The following is a 23754-nucleotide window of genomic DNA, read 5'->3' as shown; positions in this document are numbered from 1 at the left end:
TGTAGATGTAGATGAAAGTAAAGATGTTAAAACAACCTTGTCACAAGTGGATTCAAATGTGTTTGATGAAGATGATGTGTTGGATATCCCATAAGGATCATGGACATTCTCTTGAATAGTTTGTTTTGAGTTTTGACTTTTAGTAAATGAAATATAATCTCGCCTTTTACTTTTTTAGTATTCATTGTGATATAATAGAATAATATAAAAAGTTATTAAGTTTTAAGAAATTTTTCCAATTTTAACTTTTAATTTATCTTTTCATAAGTTTTATTACTTAAAGAAAAAATATAAAATTTTACTTTTAAAAATGATGGGCCAGCCCATGGGGCCCCGCGGCCCACATAAGGTTGGGGTGGGTTAGCCATTATAAGGGTAGAAATGGCGTGGGGTAGCCATTGTTTAAGCTGGTATTTACTTTTTATCTAGCATTTTTAATGCTTAGCAATAGTAGCCACTAGTTTATTAAAATTAATATGAAAAGACTGTGTTACCCTTTCTTCTTTCTCTTTTCCCAAACGGAAGTGCAGTGTATTTATACTGTTTCATTTCCGCATCTAAGGTGCGCAATCGTGTATACGGAACCTCACCTTCACCCATTGGTAAGGAAGGTCAACGAGAGCACCAAATGGTACGAACTTCTATTAATGCTACTGAATGTTAAATGCCTTTGGTTATAGTTCTTGTTGATAAGCTAAACAAGCATGAAGAACATAAGGGAACGATTACAAAAGCAAAAGGAGAATGGGGAGAGGTTCCAGATTTTAAAAAAAGATTAAGATATGACGTTGTGAAAATAAGAAAAAGAGTGATGAGTAAACAGGAAATGCAATTCCTTCTCAGAAGTTAAGGACATGTAGTCCTGACGTCCTAAAGTTAAATTCAAAAGTTAAGGACAATATGGTCCTGAACTTAGAGTTTCAAGTTCAAAAGTTAAGGAAATGTAGTCTTGAAGTCCCAAAGTTAAGTTCAATAGTTAAGACACAAGTTCAAAAGTTAAGAAAATGTAGTCTTGAAGTCCTAAAATTAAGTTCAATAGTTAAGGACACAAGTTCAAAAGTTAAGGACAGACAGTCCTTAACTTACAGTTACAAGTTCTAAAGTTAAGGACAGACGGTCCTTAACTTACAGATACAAGTTCAAAAGTTAAGGACAGACAGTCCTTAGCTTATAGTTACACGTTCAAAAGTAAAGGACAAGCAGTCCTTAACTTACAGTTACAAGTTCAAAAGTTAAGGACAATAAAAGTTAAGGACAATAGGTCCTTAACTTTGACTTACAAGTTCAAAAGTTAAGGACGGTTGGTCTTGAAGTTTGAGTTCCAAGTTCAAAAGTTAAGGGACATGTAGCCTTGAAGTCCTGAACTTAGAGTTCCAAGTTCAAAAGTTAAGGACATGTAGTCCTGAACTTAGAGTTACAAGTTCAAAAGTTAAGGACATGTACTCCTGAAGTCCTGAACTTAGAGTTCCAAGTTCAAAAGTTAAGGACATGTAGTCCTGAAGTCTTGAAGTTAAGGACATGAGCAGAAGGGTATTTTCGTCCGAACAGTTAAAGTTTATTAAAGCAGTGGCTAAAGACTAAAGACATTTTAAACGGTGGCTTAAAAGTAAATACCTGTGTTATTAGTGACCAACCGTGCACTTCCCCCATTATAAGGTCCATCAAAATGATGGGCTAGTCCAACCCAGCCCGTCAATTGCTAAAGCTCACATGGACTGAATTGGACTAATCCGACCCGACCCATATTGACTGCTCTACTTCGGTGGGCTGCACAAATTTACTCCATCTCCTTTTGAGTTTTACTGTGGCACTTTCCACATGACATGAAATGACAAAATTAGTTACTTATTTTGCACCAAAGCCAGTTAAGAATTTCATTTTACTCCAAATGACAAAATGACATTTGATTATGATGAATACAAAAAGTATGACATCCCACGTGTATAGTGAAAATATTTGCAAAAGCAAGAAAAATTGTACGCCTCAATTTCAAATGAATATATGAATGTTCACTGACTATGTTACTATGTTGTTTTACTTATGCTCATCTCAGCATTATTAAAAAAATTTAGAACTGGCTACGAACTTTGTCACTAGATTGTTCGTAGTTAACGAAACTTTTTGATAATCTATCGCTAAATAGGATTACCAACGAATTCTATTATTTAGCTACAGATTTTTTTCATCGTTAATTCTTATTTTTTTGGTAGTGCGGGTTATTATTATACAAAATAAAGAGAAGAATAAAACGCACTAGAAGTTATCTACAATAATAACAATAACAAACTATGTTACTATCCCAAATAAATCAAGGTCAGGTATATAAACTCACAAATATATTTATATATATAAAGAGAATATTGCTCCATATTGCTTACTAATATAAGCTTGAAAATTCCAAATTAATTACTCACTTTGTGTTGGAGAATTAGAAAATTGGAGGTAAGATAATATAATTACACGTGGAATAGCTTAATTTGCTAAAAAAGCAAAGTGAAGAAAGCCACTAGTCTCCTCAGACATCCATCTTATTACGGCGAAAATTCATGCAAATGCTTCCACTTTCTTCATTCACCGCCATCTTCGATTTCTCTTCTTAATTCTCTTTCTCACACAAACTAAACAAACAACATTTTCCTTTTTTTCTTTCATTTAGATCTTAAAAAAAGGGAGAAAAAAAAAGAGAGAATTTTATTTACAAAAAGCCAACATGGGAGTTGATAATGAGGTGTTTCAGAAAAATTACGTAAAGAAAAACAATATGAAGAGATTTTCATTGAAATATCCAATTCAATATGTGCTTGAAAAGCAAAGACTTGTATGTCTTTTGATTGGAATTGGCATGTCTGTTGTTATTTTTTCTCTGGTTTCTGTATCTTCTTCTCCTCTGAAGTCCGAGTTTAAGATTGATATTCAAGATACAAATACATTTGTGTCGAATCCAATTCCAAGAAGAATAGCATACGAGTTGGTTGATGAAGCTGACCACAACATTAATGCAGGTATATGGTTATGGCGAATTCAGGTTTTAAAGTTAGTGAGTGCGGGATAAATGTAATCTTAATATATGTATAGTGTGTTTTTATTGTTTTCTTATGTATACATAATTTGAGTCGAAAATAATTAGTTTGACTCGAGGTAATTGCTAGCTCTAGATCAGCCTCGCGTAACCCAAATCTTGAATTTTGAACTTATACCATTCTTAAATGGCAAATCAAGAATACAACAACAACAACAACCCAGTATAATCCCACTTAGTGGGGGTCTGGGGAGGGTAGTGTGTACGCAGACCTTACCCCTACCCTAGGGTAGAGAGACTGTTTCCAAATAAACCCCCGACATCCTTCTCTCCAAGAACTTCTCACCTTGCTCTTGGGGAGACGCGAACTCACAACCTCTCGGATGGAAATGGCAAATCAAGAATGCTACTTGAATTGTTTCTGTAGAAAATCATTGCAAATTTTAAGTTGTGTGTCTAGATAAGTGTTTTTATATTGGCTAGGATGTATATGTTATCATACGCAAAGCAGATTTAAGATTTAAATTTTATATGATTTCTAATAAAGTTTTTGCTATTATAATACGTATTGCACTTTAGAATTATGAGTTTAGAATTTAATTTACTTAAATTTTGTTAATTTTTAAAATATATATTTATGTCCAGTTTGGAAAATGATAGGTTTAATTAGTTGAATCTGTGTTCTATCTAACTCTGGTAGTAGAAACAAAGGAGTATGAGATTCAGAGAATTTCTGTAATTTTAAATGTTCTTAAAGGACAAATTATTGAATAATATTACGTAGTATAAAATGGACTCAAATAATATGGAATACATATAAAGAATTTATATAACCAATTTTAACTCTCTTAAAATTATGGCGTAGTTGATTGACTATACAAAAAGTGAATTTGTTCCTTTCTAACCTATCTTGTTCAAACCCTCTAAAAAATATTATCATACCCAAGTTAGATCGTCTAAAATCTTTCAAAAATACACTAATTTTTAGAAGATGTGAAGCTAAGTGGACGGTGGAGGTTTAGCCGAATCCCCTTCGCCGAAAATTATATTGTGCAGATAAGACTAATTTTTTTCATGTATATAATTAGATATTGAATCCATATAGCTTCTTCATATATATATTAAATATTCTTGGTGAAAATCCTGTTTCCGTCACTGCACACTCGGCGTCAACTTTGAAAAGTCCGAGCAACACAGCTTTGAACTTATTTTACTCTTGATTTGAGAATGAACAAAAATTTGTTGTAGGTGGAAAGGTTCCATTGGGATTGAAGAGCAAGAGTTTGAGAATATTAGTAACAGGAGGAGCTGGATTTGTTGGGAGCCATTTGGTGGACAGATTAATAGCACAAGGAGATAGTGTAATTGTGGTTGATAATTTTTTCACAGGTCGAAAAGAGAATTTATTACACCATTTCAAGAACCCTAGATTTGAACTCATTCGACACGACGTCGTTGAGCCAATATTGTTGGAAGTTGATCAGATTTATCATTTGGCATGTCCAGCTTCTCCTGTTTCTTACAAGTATAATCCAGTCAAGACCATCATATCCTTTCACATCTTGGAATTTTTTTTTAATTTATGTTTTTAGCATGACCTTAAGACGTAAATACTGAGTCGTTCGACTATTTTTTTGATCTCCTTTCTTTATATTCAGGCTTTAAAGGGGAGCACCGGAGTATCGGTAAAATTATTTTTGTATGACCTATAGATCACGGGTTCGAGCGTTAATGCTTGCATTAGGGTAGATTGTCTACATCACACCCCTTGGGATACGCTCCTTCCTCGAACCCAGCTATATGAGCACGGAATACCTTAGGCATCGGATGCCCTTTTTAAATATTTGGCTTTAATCGAGTGAAAAATGGGATTGATGGCGTGGTTGAAAAGGGATAGAGGGGAGAGATTTTGGATAGACAGTAACAGATTTTTTTGTCATCTAAAAAGTAACTATAAATAACTGTTTATAACAAGATATTAGTAATATGGTTAATAAGATAAGTTATTTGCTATAGCTGAATTAAGATATATTGATAGTGTAAAAATCTTTACCGTCTGTGCACATAAATAAAATCATTTTTAGCATTACAGGTACTCAAGATGGTATAATCCGGGTAAATACTTATCCATACCGGGTGTTTACACCAAACTACATTAACTTACTATGGTTAACTAATTTAATTAGATAAGAATGTGTATAATTTATCATGGTTAAATGATTGAAGTCCATATGCAAAACACATGCCATGTATCTATTGATTTAGTGTAAACATCCAGTGCGAGTAAGTTTTTGCCGTTTCTTAATGAGAATTTGATACATTGTACCTTTTATGTCCATATATGCAATCAAGTCGGTTTTATGTCTTATTACAAATGTTCTTAGTTATATGATCATTTTATTAAAATGAGAAAGATTAATAAGTAAAATTAAATCTTTTTAGGATTATTCTCTTCTATTTAAATTGTAGTTGTGAAGTATATAACTAAGTAGTTCACTGCAAAGATGTGGAGGTCGAGCATCAGGGTTGTAGGTTAAGAGGTAGTTGAGCATATTTCTACTTCGTACCGGTAAGAGGCTAGTCAGTTAGGATTTTGTCTTAGACTGCTAGTGGTTAATGTTGTGTTCAACTACTCTTCCGTTTTTCATAGTGTCGGGCCTTATTTACTGGTTATTGTTATTGCTTTATTTCATCTATTTTTTTGTTCTTATGATGCTGTTATTATTTCTATGGTTTTTATTGATAGTACTGATGTATTATCTCTTTCCGTCTTCTTGAGCCGATGGTCTATTGAAAATAACATCTCTGCTTTGTGGGATTTTATTGGATTGTTGTTATAGTAGTTTACTGCATGTATACAATTATACTATGTAAATACATGTTGGTATTTTGGAGGTATTTTTTGGGCAAGATTCCTTGACTATAAATTGGATAGATATCACAAAACAAATGTGATGGGAACATTGAACATGTTGGGATTAGCAAAAAGAATAGGTGCTCGATTTTTGCTTACAAGCACAAGTGAAGTGTATGGTGATCCATTGCAACATCCTCAGGCTGAAACTTATTGGGGCAATGTTAATCCCATTGGTAAATCACTTCATTCTACTCGTAGTTTTGATAATGGATTTAAGTTATATATACTGTCAGTCTAAAGAGTTTTTAAATTATTCGTATATTTTAACATGTGATAGCAGGTTGTCATTTGTACGACGTTACAAAACTAATGTTTTGCTTTACCTTTCAAATGAGCATTGAGCAGGTGTTCGTAGTTGTTATGATGAAGGAAAACGTACAGCTGAAACTTTGACCATGGACTACCATAGAGGACTCAACATTGAGGTTTATTTTCTACTTGATACTTAGCTAGCGTTTGGTCATAGATTTCTAAATTTGTTTTAAAAAATCTGATTTGGTTGAAGTTTGGTTTGAAGATAAAACTGTGTTTGGACGTACGTTTTCAAACACATATTTCCCAAATTTATTTTGGAAAAACATGTATATTATTAGTGTTTGTAAATATTTTGGCTCGAAACTAGCTATTGAGCTGGTTTTGGGATTTGGAATTTGGAATTTGGGATTTTACCAAAATATAAGCAAAATCTATGACCAAACATGTGTTTGCCAAATAAAACCCAAATTTATTTTGGCAAAATCTATGGCCAAACGGGTCCTTAGAAAAGATGCGTAACAGTTTTAGGAAATTCATATGATTTTTCGAAGTTCGGAATCATATATATATGTTCAAGGAGAGCCTTGGCGTAACTGGTAATGTTATTATCATGTAACCAGGAGGTCCCGAGTTCAAGCTGTGGAAACAACCTCTTATAGAAATGTAAAGTAAGGCTGCGTACAATGGACCCTTGTGGTCCGACCCTTCCCCGGACCCTGCGCATAGCGGGAGCTTAGTGCACCGGGCTGCCACTGTTCGAAATTACACAATTTTCGGTCTCTATTAAATTTTTGTTCTGATATTATCCCTGCCATTAAGAGAAAAAAAATTGTTTTGCCTTGACCCCCTAACGGAGCTCCATCTTAACGTAATTTTAAACAATAATAAGAAGCTAAGAAGTAAATTTGAACTTATTTTCCTATGGATTTGGACATATGAAGTCGACCCATTTCAAATTGTAACTCAATTAATAATAGAGGATAAATACGAGACGATTTGTTAACAACAAGAGTATGAATGGACCAAAAATGTAATAAATGATAAAATTGAGCAATTCCAAATAGTACATGACAAATTTTGAACATTTTCCTATGTCAAATAAAAAAATATTCTCAATATGTTGAATTTTTCGATGAATAGTTTTCAATTTAAAGTTTTTTTTTTTTTTTTTAAATTTTTGGTAGGTTAGGATTGCTAGGATTTTCAACACATATGGACCACGTATGTGCATAGATGATGGTCGTGTTGTGAGCAATTTTGTTGCACAGGTTTGTGTTATTTTATCAAATTAAAGAAAATCCCAAATAGTGTATTCTTTGTATTTGATTTGATTTAATATTCATTACTTTCATTTGAATATATAAAAATATGTAGGCCTTGAGAAAGGAGCCAATGACAGTTTATGGAGATGGGAAACAAACCAGGAGCTTTCAGTTTGTTTCTGATTTGGTAAATTTTTATTTCCTATTCACTTTTTCAACTCAGTCAAAAAAATAAAATAAAATGCAGTGCTTCTAATTCTATTAGGATTGTTACTGAGTTATTATGAAAAACTAATTGTGGTTTTAAAAAAAAAAAACCTCTATCTACTTGAATTTAAGTTATATACACCGATGATGTAAATATTTTTTTTATACTACTAGTAAACTTTAACATGTGATATAGAATGTTATATATAGGTGGAGCTAGTCTATTGTGTGCGGTTTCGGCCGAACCCAGTCACATTTGGTTAAGCATTATATTTATATATGGAAACTCATTAAATATGTATAAATATTTAATTGTTAATCCAATAACTAAGACGAGCTATGAGTTTTGTGGCAAATTCAGAACCCAGAACCCATAAATTTCAAATTTTGTTTTCGTCTCTGATGTTATAGATATCGTTTTTGCCAGAACCAATTAATATTTATTAAGAAATTACCTGTAATTACGTACTTAGTAAATGACCCGATCGTGTAAATATTTTATGTATGGAATTATACAGGTAGAAGGTTTGATGAGGTTGATGGAAGGAGATCATGTAGGTCCTTTCAATCTTGGGAATCCTGGGGAATTCACCATGCTTGAATTAGCTAAGGTATTACACAAAAAATTACTTTAATTAATCTTAAATGAGCAAGTAATTTTATTGCATCCAGAGATTGAATCTTAAAACATAATTTTCAAGCCAAATCTACATGTTCATGTATATCTTTGACTCAGATTTCCTAGAACTAGAAAAAAATGTGAATATATGTTTTTTATATGTAAATATTTACCTGCATCCAATATTTACACCAAAACCACATCAACATACCATGATTAAGTGATTTAATAATGTGAATATATATATATATATATATATATCTATTAATCATGATTAAGTGAAAGTTTACGTGCAAAGACATATATGTTATGCATTTATTGATTTGATGTAAATACCCGTTGCAAATAAACTTTTACCATTATTTATATTGTCAGATTAAGTTTTATTTTAGATAAGCATATTACATGCGCCAAAATATGCATCTTGATGTTGTTATTGGGTGAAATAAATATATCTATGCGACTAGTTGGATAGTTTACTAGGACCATTTGACATATACATTAAATGAGTCCTAAACATAATGTTGTTATGTTCTCTATAACAACATTTCGCTATAATATCCAAAAATATTCGGAACAAACAAGGCTGTTAATAGAGAGAGTTGACTATACAAGCAAACATGAAAAAGTTTGAAAAATAGGCATGAAAATCATATCTTTCATTGGACTTGACATTCATTACTTTGTTTCTAGATACATAAATTATTGTGGTACGCGGACTCTCTAAAATGTTACCGCACCCGTGTCGGATTCTCCAAAAATACCTTACTTTTGGAGGATCCGACATGCACTCAGAAACATTTTTGAAAAGTCCGAGCAATATAGATAAATGGTACTACTTATTAAAACTTGTATTGAGCTAATATATTTGCAGGTGGTGCAAGAAACAATAGATCCAAATGCAAAGATAGAATTTAGGTCAAATACAGAAGATGATCCTCACAAGAGGAAACCTGACATTACAAAAGCAAAACAACTTCTTGGGTGGGAGCCAACAGTTTCCCTCCGGCAAGGACTTCCGATGATGGTTGATGACTTCCGGCAACGGATTTTCGGCGACGAGAAGCGAGATTCCGGTAGCCTGTTGACTATATAATTGAGGTTTTCTCCATTCATTTGAGCCATGAAAATGGTTAAGTGGAGAAAAATGAAAAGAAATTATAATAACAAGAGAGGCTCTTTCAGAGTTTTTCTTTTTTTTTTGTTAGTGCATCGGACTGTCCTTTTTTTTTTTTTTAATTATTAAACTATTTCCAGAATAATATCCTCTATTGAAAGAGGATGGTAGAATATAAAAGAATGTTTTTGATGCATTAGTAAAGTTAAGATTGCTCTTGTGCTTTTGATCAATATATGAGTTAATGTTTGATACTTCTCTTGGGCCCTTGGCAATTGACATAGCTCAATAGCAGGGGAAAAAAAAAAAAATGGTAAGATTTACAACTGCCAATTGAAAAATAGTCACAATTTCAAAAGTAATTAAAGTTTAACTACTTTTTTATGTAAAGATAAAATCTGAACAACAGTACCCTTAAAAATCAAGAAATATTCCAACATAATATACTGGAGTTCGATTTTTTTTACATATGAGCTTCCAGCATAATATATTGGAGTTCAATTTTTTTTTACATATGAGCTTCCAGCATAATGTGATGGAGTTCCAACATAATATGCTGAAAGTTTATATGCATGAGCTCCATAATCCCGCGTATTATGCTAGAACTTTCTGTGTTTCAGCAAAATAATGGCTATTTTTCAATGAATTTGCAAACGCTGGCTATTTTTTAATGACTTTGCAAATGTTGTCCATTTTTCAATTATCAGTCCAAAAATTGGCTAGCTCGTAATATTATAAAAGAATTTTGCATATTCGTGCTTATCTTTTGGGGTTAATTCATGAATGGTTAATCGTTTTACACACTATAATCATAAAAATTTTAAAAATTATTTTTGGCACATTAAAGATCTACTATGACAGTAATGTTACTCTCACAAAATTATTTTTTGTCATATTAATATAACCAAACTGTGTGTGAATTGCTTAGAAAATATCAATATCATTTCCAAGAAAATAAACAAATACATTTTGTAAGAAGTTTAACTACCCATGATTTATAAAAAAAGACAACTAAGAACTTTTCAAATTTCTACTTAGGCTCACAAGTTTTGAGTTAATAGCAACAGACACCACATAAACATTGGGATTAATACTATAAACAGGACACTTTGAAGAATCATTGCTTTAACCAACAAATTGTTTTGGTGTAGACACTTAAAACTCTTTATGATGTTTTAATTTTTTCCGTCGACTCTAAAATTCTGCTATTGAAGATTGATTTAAAGCTTAGAAATTGAATAATAGTTCGGGAAATATCGAAATACCATAATACATCGATCGTCATACAACGTAAATTTGGATGATTGATAAGAATATCAAATATATTTAGAATTTCTCGATATTAGCGGTCAGAAAACTCAAGGTAACGAAGGAGATTAACAACTGGAGCAAGCTCCTAAGAAACATATTCTATTTTATAAGAAGAGTCATTAAGAAAGACGAATCTATTTTTAAAGGAATTTATGTTGATTGCCTAACTTCGGGGACTTTTAAGGCTCACACTAGGAAAAACATTTAATGCTTCCAAGAATCCTAGAAAAGTTAGGAGTCTTTATGTAATTAAATAAACTATCGGGTCTCGAACGTAAATATCATCGTTTTCATCCAAAGCTAAAATTCCGATTTTTATTTCACTTTCTCTCTGTTGCTGCTTTTGGAAGCTCCGGTGCAGTTCTGACGCTGCCGTATTAACTCTCCTCCGGTGAGTCCTCCGCCCTCCGACATCCGTCGATGGCGGCATCACCTCCACCATGGTTTCATCTGTATCTCTTTCTCATATTTGGTTTATAATATAAAACCTTCAAATTAATTAATTGCTTTATTTTTTTAATTGTGAATTTTTTTAAATCTATTTGAATATATTTGGTTAATTTATATTTAGTTCAGTTTTTATTCCTGTTATGAATCGTGAAAAGTCTAATTCTTTCGGAGCTAAAATATATGGTGATGTGAGATTTAGGAATTAGGGTTTTTTACTGGTATGTAATCGAAAGTATGTGAATTTTAAGCTCATGAAATCTGTTGTGTTGATTTATTGAAGCATATGTGATTATACTTTTATCTGTTTGTGAATCGCATTGTTTTTGGCGTGCAAATTGGGAAGTAATTGCAGCATCCCTGAAATTGCCTAGTTAAATTTTTGGAAAGTGAAGAAGCTCTAATGGATGACTTAACCATCAACTATGCCTTTATCCTATTCTTTTTTATTGGTAGCATTTTATAGGCTAATGTTTATTGACACTTGTTTCTACCAAGATCACAGATGCTATTTGAGTCTCCACTAACATTAAAAAAATCTTTTTCGCTTGATTAAGTAACAATGTACAAGCGCCGCTCCTTATATACGAGTCTTAGGCTACGGACAATATGGTTGGTAATCATTCTCTAGGCTAATGGAAGTATATAATTAAAAGCAAATGCACAATATCATAAAATCTCTTATTCAACACTCTATAAGATTTTCATTATTCAAGTATAATGAATCTAGACACATATTCTCTAGAAATTTAAAGAACATTCCTGGTTCAGTAATCCGCATACTCTTGGCCCAACAAATGTGATGATGAGGTTGATATAGTTGGTTTAACTTCTTGGCTGGGCAGGTCAGCTAGTAAAATGAGAAACTTGGAAGTTTGGAACTATTGTGGTCATGTTGGAGCATTGACCAGACACTTGAGCCCTTGTGATTTTGCATTCAAACGTACAACAACAACCCAGTAGAATCTCACTAGTGGAGTCTAGGGAGGGTAGAGTGTATGCAAACCTTACCCATACTCGGGGGGTAAGGAAAGTATTTTTGGAAGATCCTCGGCTCAATAGACAAGATGATAATATCATAAAAGAACAAAAGAATAAACTTGTAACAACAAAAAAAACCCACAAAAATAATACTCAGCAATCGAACAAGACAATAAATATGTGGAAGGGTAATAACCCAATGCTATGCAAAAAGAGAAGTACACACAACATAACCCGCTAGCCGTCCTAAATAAAACTCTATCAGACTAACCGGTACAAAGAGAAAAAATGCTCGACTACCCCCTAACCTACAACCCTAATGCTCGAACTCCAAACCTTCCTATCAAGAGTCATGTCCTCGGAAATCTGAAGCCGCGCCATGTCATGCCTGATCAACTCGCCTCAATACTTCTTAGGCCGCCCTCTACCTCTTCTGCACCTGCCAAAGCCAACCGCTCATCCCTCCTAACCGGGGCATCTGAGCGTCTCCTCCTCACGTGCCCGAACCATCTATGCCTCGCTTCCTGCATCTTGTCGTCCATGGAAGCAACGCCCACCTTCTCCCGAATATCTTCATTCCTAATCTTATCCAGCCTCGTGTGCCCGCACATCCACCTCAACATCCTTATCTCGACTGCTTTCATCTTCTGGATATTTGCATTCTTGACTGGCCAACACTTAGCCCCATACAACATAACCAGTCTAACCACCGCTCTATAGAACTTACCTTTAAGTTTCGTTGGCACATTCTTGTCACACCGGACTTTAGATGCTAATCTCCATTTCATCCACCCCACCCCAATACGGTGTGTGGCATCCTCGTCGATCTCTCCATTTCCCTGGATCATCCCCATGTTGGCATTCAAACATGGGGATGATATTTTATCGATTCTCATTTGAATTTCACGAAATTCACAATGCAATGTTTTCTACAAGCTATTCTTATTTTTGTGGCATATACCTGAAGTGTTAGGTTTCAAAACCTAGTATTAGTTCTCCTCTTTTATGGATGGGGTGTGGCCGACTGGCAGCAGGAGAAATAGGTGAATCATGTCAAATGCATATATACTGTTTATATTGAAATTTAAGAAAAGTGTGTGAATAATGAAGAAAATATTTGTAGCTTGCCAGGATGTTGATTATAGTAAAGTGGATAAAAGTAGGCATATGCATGAACCAGTGTTGTGAAGAGCGTGAAGCGAGAAAAAAGTAAAGCGGGATTTAAAAAAATAAAAATAAAAAAATCTGTATAGTTCTGTTAAAAACTGGGCAGCATAAAAACAATGAAAAAAGATTGGGCAGCATTTCAACGAAGAGGAGAAGACTGAGAAAGAAGAACCGAAGGAAAAAAAAAAATTCGCCAGCATTTCGCTGCTATTTGGACGTTGAAACAGAGAATGAAAATGAAAAAGAAAAAGAAAAAGAAAAAGAAAAAGAAAAAGAAAAAGAAAAAGAAGACGAAGAAGAAGAAGGAGGAGGAGGAGGAAAATCATCACATACCTGTGAAGACTTGAAGTTGAAGAACCCTAGTCGCCTCTTTAGTTGAATCTCTGCTGGTCGTATTTAATAAAAAAACACTGAAACCCTTCTTTTTTAATTAAAAAGCCTGGCAGCTGTCGCGTTGAAGAAGAAGCGCTCGCTTGCATCGCGTCGCTTCTCGCTTTTTAGTGGGAAGTGGTCGCTTTTTTCTACCTGAGTCGCTTCACATGGCAGAAGCGGGTAAAGGGCCGCTTCGCTTCTCGCTTTAAGCGAGGAAGCGACCGCTTTTTATAACACTGGCATGAGCAATAGATAGTTAGGTGTGCACCATAACTACTGCTGAACCACAGACACAGATTTTTAGTTTGAAAATATGACATGTGAATGCCTACATATTAAGCTTATCAATCCAATAGTTTGCTTCTTACAGTTTTTGTTATTGTGGCCAAAGCTCAATGTTTTTGACTTTCCTGACAGAAATGTCTGCATATGATAATGTGGTTGGCGGGAAGTTGAAACTAAAGGGAAAGGCATTGGATGTAAAAGCCGCTGGAATAAAGAAAAAGAAAAAGAAAGAAAAGAAGGATTATGATCAAATCTCCCAGGTTACAGGAAAGGAGCTTTCAACAGGTGAGTGGTGATATCTCCAAGTGCATAAAGTCTTGTGCTTTTGGTATTACTGTTCCTGTTTACTGATTCCTCCCACCCTCCCTCTACATTCAACTTGGTTGGAGTACAGTGAACTGATAGATGATAGCTAGTCCATAATGGTTGAACAGTTTATTGTTGTGATTCAAACTGATGGTCCTAAAATCCCAATTTTCTCTCATCTAATGGAAATATGTTTTTTGCATGGTAGAGTTTAGTGATACGACAGGTAGGGCTAGAAGTATTAATTTAACAACTGTTGACCACATTAAGCCTTCTTAGGACATTGAGGAACTACAATTTTTGACACATTCCAGCAATTTGAAATTCAATTAATGCCTTAATGGCTAAATGCTGTTTTCATTGTTTCCAAACAATATTGGATGAGTAACTGAGGCATATTCCACTTTCCAGCCTAGATACATTTCATCTTGTATGTTCTGAGAGATGATATATGGTTTCTCTTGTCTACCCACTTCACTGAATGTTTCTGACTGGATGTAGATGGTGGTAGTGGATCTTTAGATGATCCCACCAAGGAAGAGAGTACAGATGCCACTAAATCTGTTGGTGAAGAAAATGCTGGTCGCTGGGATGATAATCTAACCCCTGCAGAGAGGCGCTACATAGAACAAAGGGAGAGGATTGACATGCATAAGATGGCCAAGACTGCTAATAAATCACATCGTGACCGAATCGAAGATTTCAATCAGTACTTGGCAAACATGAGCGAGCACTATGACATTCCCAAAGTCGGTCCTGGTTAACTAAGAACAAATCAGAAATTTTCTCCATCTCTATATCTTGTTAATGGTTGTTTTGTTTTAGCATCTTCAATAGCTACTTTTTTCCAATTTGTATTATGTAATTTAGCAGTTTCCTTTGCTAGATGGTGAAGGGGAGCCTTGGAGTAATGGTAAAGTTTTCTCCGTGTGACCTATAGGTTACGGGTTTGAGCAGTGGAAGCAGCCATTACTGCTTGCATTAGGGTATGTTGTCTACATCACATCCCTTGGGGTGTGGCCTTTCCCCGGACCCTACGTAGCTGCCCTATCCTTTGCTAGATGGTCGCTGCATGGCATGTTAGACTTTTGAGGTTGAGCCTAGCAATAGTGTTGCTCAAAAGTTCACAGATTGTATGTACTTAAAATGAAATGCCTGAACCAGTTTCAATTTAGTAAAACATTTCAGAAGGTGGAGAATTCTCCTCTAATGCCTGTCTTTGTTTCTCCTGTACCTTCTGAAGACTGGCATGTGGTAATTATGTGTGTGATTTTGTGGTTGAAATGGCTATTTTTTGAATGTTTCTATTCTATTATGAAGATTGTGAAAATGTATTCATGAATTGTGCCAGATTTCTATTTTTCTTGAGTGTTATGTTTGTCACACCTCCTTTTTGCGCGCCCGGCCCCGAAGGGTTAAATGCGCGGGTGGAGTTTTTTCCAATTTAAGTGACAATATTCGAAATGGGATTATTTATTTAATTCAGAGTCGCCACTTGGGAAAGGTTTGGTTTTTGGTGTCCCAAGTCACCGGTTTATCTTGAATCCCAAATCGAGGAAATTTTCGACTTTTCCAAATGAAGTCTGCGAACCAGAAATTCTAAGTAAGGAATTCTGTTGACCCGAGGGAAGGTGTTAGGCACCCTCGAATCCCGTGGTTCTAGCACGGTCGCTTAAATTGTTATAATGGCTAAATATCTGATTTAAATACATGTTGTGACTTATGTGCTTTTATTGAGTTTTAACCGGTTTAAACCGCTTTTATTATTATCATTTATTTTTTATAGAATTGCAACGTCGTGAAAATGCATCTCGAACCACGTCACAATCAATGCACCCGTAGTTGTTAACACATTTCGACTCCGTTGAGATTTGAATTTGGGTCACATAAATGCGCACCCGAATTTAAGAATGTATTTTAATTAAGTCGTGCCTAAAGAGTCTAACGCGTTATTATTTTGTAGAAGGCCATGAGATTCACTAAACGGCCTAGCCTGAATCCTAAATATTATGATTAGTTGTTGAGGGCCCCGCAATTTACATTTTTATTTGGCGAGGCTCATCTCATTATTTTTAAAAGGATAAACCTATAGTGACTACATTTCTTATTATTTTTTTTGTTTCCAGAAATGGAAGAAAGAAAGATGTATGCTAATTGAAGTATATGCTTTGGCCTAAACCGGATTCCTATCAATTTCTAATTACTTATAAAGTGAAAAGACGCCATACCTTACGAAATACTTTGGTTGAACAAAGAAGTTATATGCGTGATGGATGGAATGCAATACTTAATCCGAACATTTCTCAAATCGAACTTAACTAGACTTATTTAGGCTAGACTAAGGAAATTGAACGCTAGGCATTATTACTAATGGGGATTCGAACGTGTTCCTATATATTGCCTAGCGGTCCTGGTAAAAGAACTAAAAATAACACAGAACATTATTGTGTAAGGTGGAAATATTCTATCCTATGCATGTCATTAGTTAAACGGGAATCCAGTCAAAAATTCTATACCAATTATCCATACCTTCTATATATTGTACCATTACATCCTGTACTAGCAAACAACTATAAACTAAGATGCAAGAGGCTAAAACTTGATTAAGTATCATCTAACTAATCTTTCACTACTGAATCACACACTAATCAATTTATACAAAAGGAGTCAATATACCATGAGCATTACAAAACAGACATCTAAATTTTCTTCAAACTCCTTTCATTTCATGCTTTCGAACTGTTACAGTTAACACCAAAATGGGACTCGAAATGTGTACCTGGAAATACTGAAAATGCAAAGGAGAAGAGGAAGAAGATGGGGAAATCAGCAGCAGCAAGAAACAGGATTAGCAGTAGCAGCAGGACAGAATAGCAGCAGCAACAGGAAACAGAATAGCAGCAACAACAACTCACGAAACAATTGGAGTGGGATCAAGACCCCAACTAGACCAAGTTCTCGAGTAAAACAAACAACAACCAAGCAGACTCAGTTGGGATTTGGGAGAAATCAGTGTTGCACAAACAGGTCAAGATTTAGTGAAATCAAAACAACAGGAAAGAATGCAATTTCTAGTTTTGTCTGTCTGAGTTATCAAACAAAGTTCTTTTCCAGTTTTCTGTTTCCAGAACTTCACTCTTCTGAAAGTGTTCCCTCTCAAATCACTCTGTTCTTGTCAATGTCTGTGTGTGTGTGTGTGTATATCTCTCAATGTATATCCCCCTTTCCAAACTGATGGAAGTCTGTGTCTATTCCTGATCCCCTCTCCCTCTATGTTTTCTTCTTTAATATCAGGTGGTATCCCTTTTCTTTTCCTCCTATATTGTCTATCCTCTTCCCTGTATTCTTACTCTCTTTATAGCTTAAATTCCACCCTTTTACAGCCTGTTAGACAATCTGATACCTCCCATGTGCTCCCATCTTTTCAGATTCCACTTAGCTATTTAAGTATAAACAAAAACCCATGATATTCCCTGGCAGACTCACTTTAAGTAATGTTTATTATTTTTGAGGCTAAAGTAAAGTATGGGCAGCAGAATGTAGTCTGACAGCATATGCTGTCAAACTATTTTAATTCAAACAGGACCTTTATGCACATGTTGTGCACAAATGCACATGACATCAATTCAGATTACAATTACAGACCAAGCCTTAGGTTTCTGAAATCACATTAACAACTATAAGTAACTGAACTTAGTTCTTAATTGATTCAGGCAATGTTCAACAGAGGCAAATCGATTTATTCTTGTTCAGACAGTTGAAACTAATTGACGACATATGTCGACTCGACTATATTAGCATTAACACATACAATCGTAGCCAAAAATCAGACATTTAACAGTATCACATAAGGGGTTCATATTGCAATGTTAACACAGAAAGGCCCTAGGAACTAAATGAATGACCAATTACGAATTCAATTGAACATACATTTTATACACACGCATTATGAAGAAAGACTTGACTGAATACAGAGGTCCGGCCAAGGTGGACAATAGCAGTTCAAAAACACAAAACAAAAAGTTTGGCTATACGGACAGACCTTTAACAACACACAAACATACGAACTGAAATAAAGAAAAGAAAATTAACTCACCTTAAAGCTTTTTAAGGAACAAATCAGAAAAATCCACTGGTATTTGAACAGACCTTCTTTAAGGTTGGATGGACTTTTAAACGAAGTGTTTCTCGGATGAGAAACACTTCGATTAAGGTCCATTAGACCTTAATCTCTTCGGTTTGAACAGATATGGACCAGTGACGAAGAACCTCAAAGTTCCAAAAATCAGATCTGGGATTCATGCTTCCCTGATCAGATTCGGACCAAACCAAGCATGGTTTGGTCACGAGGGGGTCTGGGGAGTGTCTGGTGTGAAACTGGGGTTAAACGGTGTAGATCGAGTTTTGACTCGAATCTTCAAATGAAGATTCGAGAAGGTGGGATGGTATTCGAGTTAAGTAGTTAACAGATCTATGTTTAGGATGGCAAGGGGATTCTAGGGTGTTAAGGTGAAGGTCAACGGCGTTCATGCCGCCGGTTTTCATGGTGAAGGATACAGGGGCGGCTCTAGGGTTTGATGGGGAAGAAGGTGAAGACGGAAGATGGGGTGTTGGATAGGGGGCAGGGTAAGGTTACAGGCTTATATAGTTAGTGGGTAGGTGGATCCTGGCCGTTGGATGAGATGCGATGAAGGGCCAGGATCCTTCAGCTCGAAGGAAACGGTGTCGTTTCATCTTTTAGAGGGTTTGGGTCGATCCGGGTGGAAACGGGTCGGGGTCATTAGTGGGTTATGGGGAGGTGATCTTGGCCATTGATCATTCGGAGATCAACGGCTCAGATCAAACTCAACCATTACGACGTCGTTTGGACGTCCTTGGTGTCAGCTTGGACTGGACCGGGTAGGCCTGGTTTTGGGCTGAATTTGTTTGGGCCAATTTGTTTAAAATTGGCCCAAGTCCGAAAAAGGAAGGGCTATTTTTATTATTTCCTTTTCTTCTTTATTTTAAAAAAAAAACACAACTAAGTAAAATCAAATTAAAATTAAATAAACACTTAATACAATTATTTGCACACACACTAAAAAATTTCAAAACAGGTAAAATCAAACAAAACAAAATCACGGACGAAGATGCCTATTTATGATTTTTCTATTTAACAAACGGATTACGGTTCGAATTATGCATGACACACACATTTTTTTTTTTGTATTTTGTTTTAAATAAAAATAAAAATGGGCAAAAGTCACAAATAATTAACAAAGTGCCGTACAGAAATCCAAAATATTGTACAGCAGGACCAATTGTTATTATTTTTTTATTCTTTTGGAGCGATTGTCGCGCAAAACAAAAATCACGTGCTCACAATGTTGTGTTGAAGTTAAGGTTGACCTGCAACAATAAGATAACTCTGCAATATCAAGTGTAACTTGAAAAATAGAGCAATAAGCTGCTATAATTACTTATTGAATTAATAGATCTAATCATGTAATAATCCAAGGAGATCAGATGTGTTGATTACTGAATATTAATCAATGCACATATATTTATATACGAACTACTTAGCAATTAACAAATCCCTTACATGGCTGATGGGATCAGACGGAGACGGTCCTACATTCATTAGAGCAGTAAAATTTTAATTGAAAAATTAACCTGAATAGCCGCCTATTCAACCCTTAAACTAAAAATAGCAGACGCATATATAATATTTATATAGTTCATGTATAATATGTGTCCCTGTATAATCAATATATAATCAATTATGTATATCGGCTAAGAAAAGTAAACAATAAATACGATTCGCTATTTGCCTGAAGATCCCTTAATCTCCCCTCCCCATTCTCACACCCTCACACACACACCAAAATTTTATTTAAAAAAAAAACAAAAACGAAGACTGTGATTATCCCATATTGTAATTTGTTTAAGTTTACACCATCCGATTTCTTATAAGGTAATAATAAATAAATTTAATTTGATAAAAATGGTAATTAACATGTTATATAATAAATTGACAAATGCAAATAGTGTGAAAATATAATTAACCTACTATGTAACTGAATAAAACATATTGATGAGTCATTCTTGAATGTGAACATGTCCTCTCTAAGAAAGAAAATAGAGCTTTTTTTAGGAAAATAAAAGGAGTTGTTAAGGCAAAAATTTCTATATATAGTCCAAAGGCTGAAAGGTCTAACTCATGCATATAGACGTGAATATTCTTTTATACGTATGAATATTATACTCAAACAAACGCGTTAAAAAGTGGTTCATCTTTTTAATGCCTCAAAAGTAAATACCATAATCTATAATTTTTAACATTATATATTATGCACTACGCATGCCGGCATGCGTATGTATAATTTCATAATCTTATGTTTTTATATATAGTGCGTGACATATTTTAAAGCTAATATAATTTTAATATTTGAGACGTATGAGACGAAACAACGATGCAACGACGTATGAGACGAAAAATATTGTCCTGCTATTGTTTCGAAGGAGCTTGGAGTAACAGTAAAATTATCTTATAGGTCACAAGTTCAGGTCGCGAAATCAGTCATTGATACTTGCATCAGGGTACGGCTCTTCCCCAAACTCTATGTAATCGCGGGATACTTTATGTACCGAACGGCCCTGTCTAGTTGTATAATTTGAGAAAAAATTGTACTATACTAGATTTGTGTATATATACATAGTGAGATGTCAAAATATCTCATATTTGTGTATATGCACAGACACATCTTTGTATGTCTCTCTCACACACAGCCGTATAACTTGATATTATAAGACCAAATTAAAGGTCCCCCCCTACTTATATCCCTCCTACCAAAAGCAAATAGAAGGACAATCACAAAAGTCAAGAAATCTCATCTCCAACTTCATAGAAATCTCAAGATGTGAAACGAAAAAAAAAAACTTCTACAATATTATCATGTCACGTAAAAAGAATACTACAAATAACGTCCATAAAAGATAGGATCAGCAACATGGAAAATTAAGCAAGTTACATTTGTTACAAACTTACAATAGGTTATTGTTATCAACACCAATTATAGTGGCAAATTTATAATTTAAACTTTATTGGTTTGCGTTTTGGAATTTAACCGCAATATTTTTGATTTACTGGATTCGAAATCAATTGTATATATTTATTTAGTGAAAATTTTAATATACATAAATAGATTTACTGGATTCGAAATCAATTGTATATATTTATTTAGTGAAAATTTTAATATACATATACAGAATCCTAACAAGCTATATACTGGGTTAGGATGAAACCGTAACTAATCCCTTTGTCTGCCCGTGGCTATGAGATAAATGCGTATCAACACTGGCTGTTTATACCAACCTAGTAAATGCATAACATATGTATTCACAAACATTGCTATCACCAAAGCATAATTAATTAATATATATTCTTACCTTAGTTTATGACTTAAGCGCAGTAAATTAATATAATTAGCATAAATACCATGTAATCATGATATATAATTAGTTAAATTCAAAGAGGGTCATTAGATGTTGATTTTAGAATTTAGATCTAATCATGTAATCCAAGGAGATCAGATGTGTCGATTACTGAATATTAATCAATGCACATATTTTTATATACGAACTACTTAGAAATAAACAAAACCAGACTTATTACATGGCTGATGGGATCACATTGTCCCACATTCATTAGAGTAGAAAATTCTTAATTGAATAATTAACCTAAATAATCGTTCATTTAACCGTTTAAACTAAAAATAACATATGAACGTATAATATATGTATTCATGTATAGTATATATATAACCGTATATAAATAATGCATAATTTATATATACCGGTTAGGAAAAGTGAACAATGAATGTGATTGGTTATTTATCTAAAGTCTTAATTCTCCCTCCTCTCACACTGACACACTTGCACCCACACACAAAAAATAAACGGAGACTATGACTATCACATATTGGAATTTTATGATGTGCATGACATAGATAATAATTTTTCTGTTCCTAGGACTCCACAAAAAAATGGGGTAGTTGAAAGAAAGAATATGACACTTGAAGATATGACTAGGACTATACTTCTTTCTAGTAAACTGCCATATAGTTTCTGGGCAAAAGCTGTAAATACTGCATGCTACATCATCCTTAGGTGCATGACTAGACCTTCTTTTAGAGAAGACTCCTTATGAGTTACTTAAAGGGAAAAAATCAAATATATCCCATCTTAGGTCATTTGGATGTAAGTGTTTTGTGGACAACAATGGTAAAGACTCCCTAGGTAAGTTTGATCCCAGAAGTAATGAGGGAATATTCTTCACATAGCAAAGCTTATAAAGTGTACAACAAAAGAACTATATGAGTAGAAGAAAGTGTACACGTGATTTTTGATGAAACTAACATTATTTCTGAGAGACAGGAGCATGAAGAGGAAGCTATTGGGCTGGTAAGAAGTTTAAATGAAATCACAATCCAGGCTGAAGCTGCACCAGAAGAAGGAATAGGTGACGGAACGGGTTCTCCTATACAGGGCAACCTGACAAGGGGAACTGAACAAAGAGGAACTGAATCTAATACCTTAATGGAACCTGTCCATGAGCCTGTTCCTCAGCAATAAAACATTGGAGAAACATCAAGAGGAAACCAGTTGGTTGTGAAACCTTACAAGTATCAACGTTCTTATCCCATTAAGAACATAATTACCGATCTAACTTTTGAAATTAAAACTAGAGCTTCATTAAAGAATCTTTGTGCTTTTGACGCTTTCTTATCTTTTATTGAACCTAAAAATATTGTTGAGGCCTTGCAGGATGCAGACTGGGTAAATGCAATGCAAGATGAACTCAACCAGTTTGAAAGGAGTCAAGTTTGGTATCTAGTTCCAAGACCCAAGGATAGATCAGTAATTGGCACAAAATGGGTCTTTAGAAACAAACTCGATGAAGATGGAACTGTTACAAGGAACAAGGCAAGATTGGTGGTTCAAGGATATAGCCAAGAGGAGGGCATAGACTATGATGAGACCTTTGCTTCAGTTGCAAGGTTGGAAGCAATAAGACTCCTCATAGCGTTTGCTGTTTACATGGAATTTACTCTTCACTAGATGGACGTCAAGAGTGCCTTCCTCAGAAGAAGTGTTTGTTAAGCAACCTCCAGGGTTTGAAAGCAAGGAGTGTCCTGATCATGTATACAGACTTGATAAGGCACTCTATGGACTCAAGCAGGCTCCTAGAGCATGGTATGAAAGATTATCAAAATTTCTGCTTGAACATGGTTACAAGAGAGGTAAAATCGATAACACTCTTTTCTTAAAGAAAAAAGGTAAAGATCTTCTAAAAGTATAGATATATGTTGATGACATAATATTTGGAGCAACCACTGAAAAACTATGTAAGAAATTTGCTAAACTAATGAGGAGTGAATTTGAAATGAGTATGATGGGTGAGCTTAATTTCTTTTTAGGTTTACAAATTAAACAAAACTCAAATGGAAC

General features: G+C 34.5%; 3 protein-coding genes across 3 annotated transcripts; 2 read left to right on the top strand and 1 right to left on the bottom strand.

Annotated features, from left to right (window-relative positions):
- The first annotated feature begins 2603 nt into the window (after positions 1-2603).
- Positions 2604-9592, top strand: LOC104220160 (UDP-glucuronic acid decarboxylase 4-like). The gene is made up of 8 exons (XM_070160388.1): positions 2604-3002; positions 4268-4567; positions 5963-6109; positions 6282-6361; positions 7376-7459; positions 7566-7640; positions 8179-8271; positions 9154-9592. The coding sequence occupies exons 1-8, from the start codon at positions 2711-2713 to the stop codon at positions 9373-9375; spliced, it is 1293 nt and encodes a 430-aa protein (XP_070016489.1). The 5' UTR covers positions 2604-2710; the 3' UTR covers positions 9376-9592.
- A 1395-nt stretch (positions 9593-10987) lies between these two features.
- On the top strand, positions 10988-15475 carry LOC104220152 (uncharacterized). Its single transcript, XM_009770973.2, has 3 exons — positions 10988-11098; positions 14092-14244; positions 14767-15475. The coding sequence occupies exons 2-3, from the start codon at positions 14094-14096 to the stop codon at positions 15027-15029; spliced, it is 414 nt and encodes a 137-aa protein (XP_009769275.1). The 5' UTR covers positions 10988-11098; positions 14092-14093; the 3' UTR covers positions 15030-15475.
- Positions 12528-12989, bottom strand: LOC138878958 (uncharacterized). Its single transcript, XM_070158525.1, has one exon. It carries the CDS (start codon positions 12987-12989, stop codon positions 12528-12530), a length of 462 nt encoding a protein of 153 aa, XP_070014626.1.
- Positions 15476-23754: the final 8279 nt, after the last annotated feature.

Source organism: Nicotiana sylvestris, chromosome 10 (genome assembly GCF_000393655.2).
Source record: "Nicotiana sylvestris chromosome 10, ASM39365v2, whole genome shotgun sequence".
In the NCBI taxonomy this organism is placed as follows: Eukaryota; Viridiplantae; Streptophyta; class Magnoliopsida; order Solanales; family Solanaceae; genus Nicotiana; species Nicotiana sylvestris.
This window is presented reverse-complemented; position numbering and strand designations above follow the sequence as displayed.

Excerpts from the sequence above, each read along its gene's own strand:
- LOC104220160 (XM_070160388.1), top strand. The coding sequence starts at position 2,711 with ATGGGAGTTGATAATGAGGTGTTTCAGAAAAATTACGTAAAGAAAAAC. Across the intron at positions 6,362-7,375 it reads ATAGAGGACTCAACATTGAG|GTTAGGATTGCTAGGATTTT; the intron begins GTTTATTTTCTA and ends AATTTTTGGTAG. Across the intron at positions 8,272-9,153 it reads CCATGCTTGAATTAGCTAAG|GTGGTGCAAGAAACAATAGA; the intron begins GTATTACACAAA and ends ATATATTTGCAG.
- LOC138878958 (XM_070158525.1), bottom strand. The coding sequence starts at position 12,989 with ATGGGGATGATCCAGGGAAATGGAGAGATCGACGAGGATGCCACACAC.
- LOC104220152 (XM_009770973.2), top strand. The coding sequence starts at position 14,094 with ATGTCTGCATATGATAATGTGGTTGGCGGGAAGTTGAAACTAAAGGGA. Across the intron at positions 14,245-14,766 it reads AGGAAAGGAGCTTTCAACAG|ATGGTGGTAGTGGATCTTTA; the intron begins GTGAGTGGTGAT and ends GACTGGATGTAG.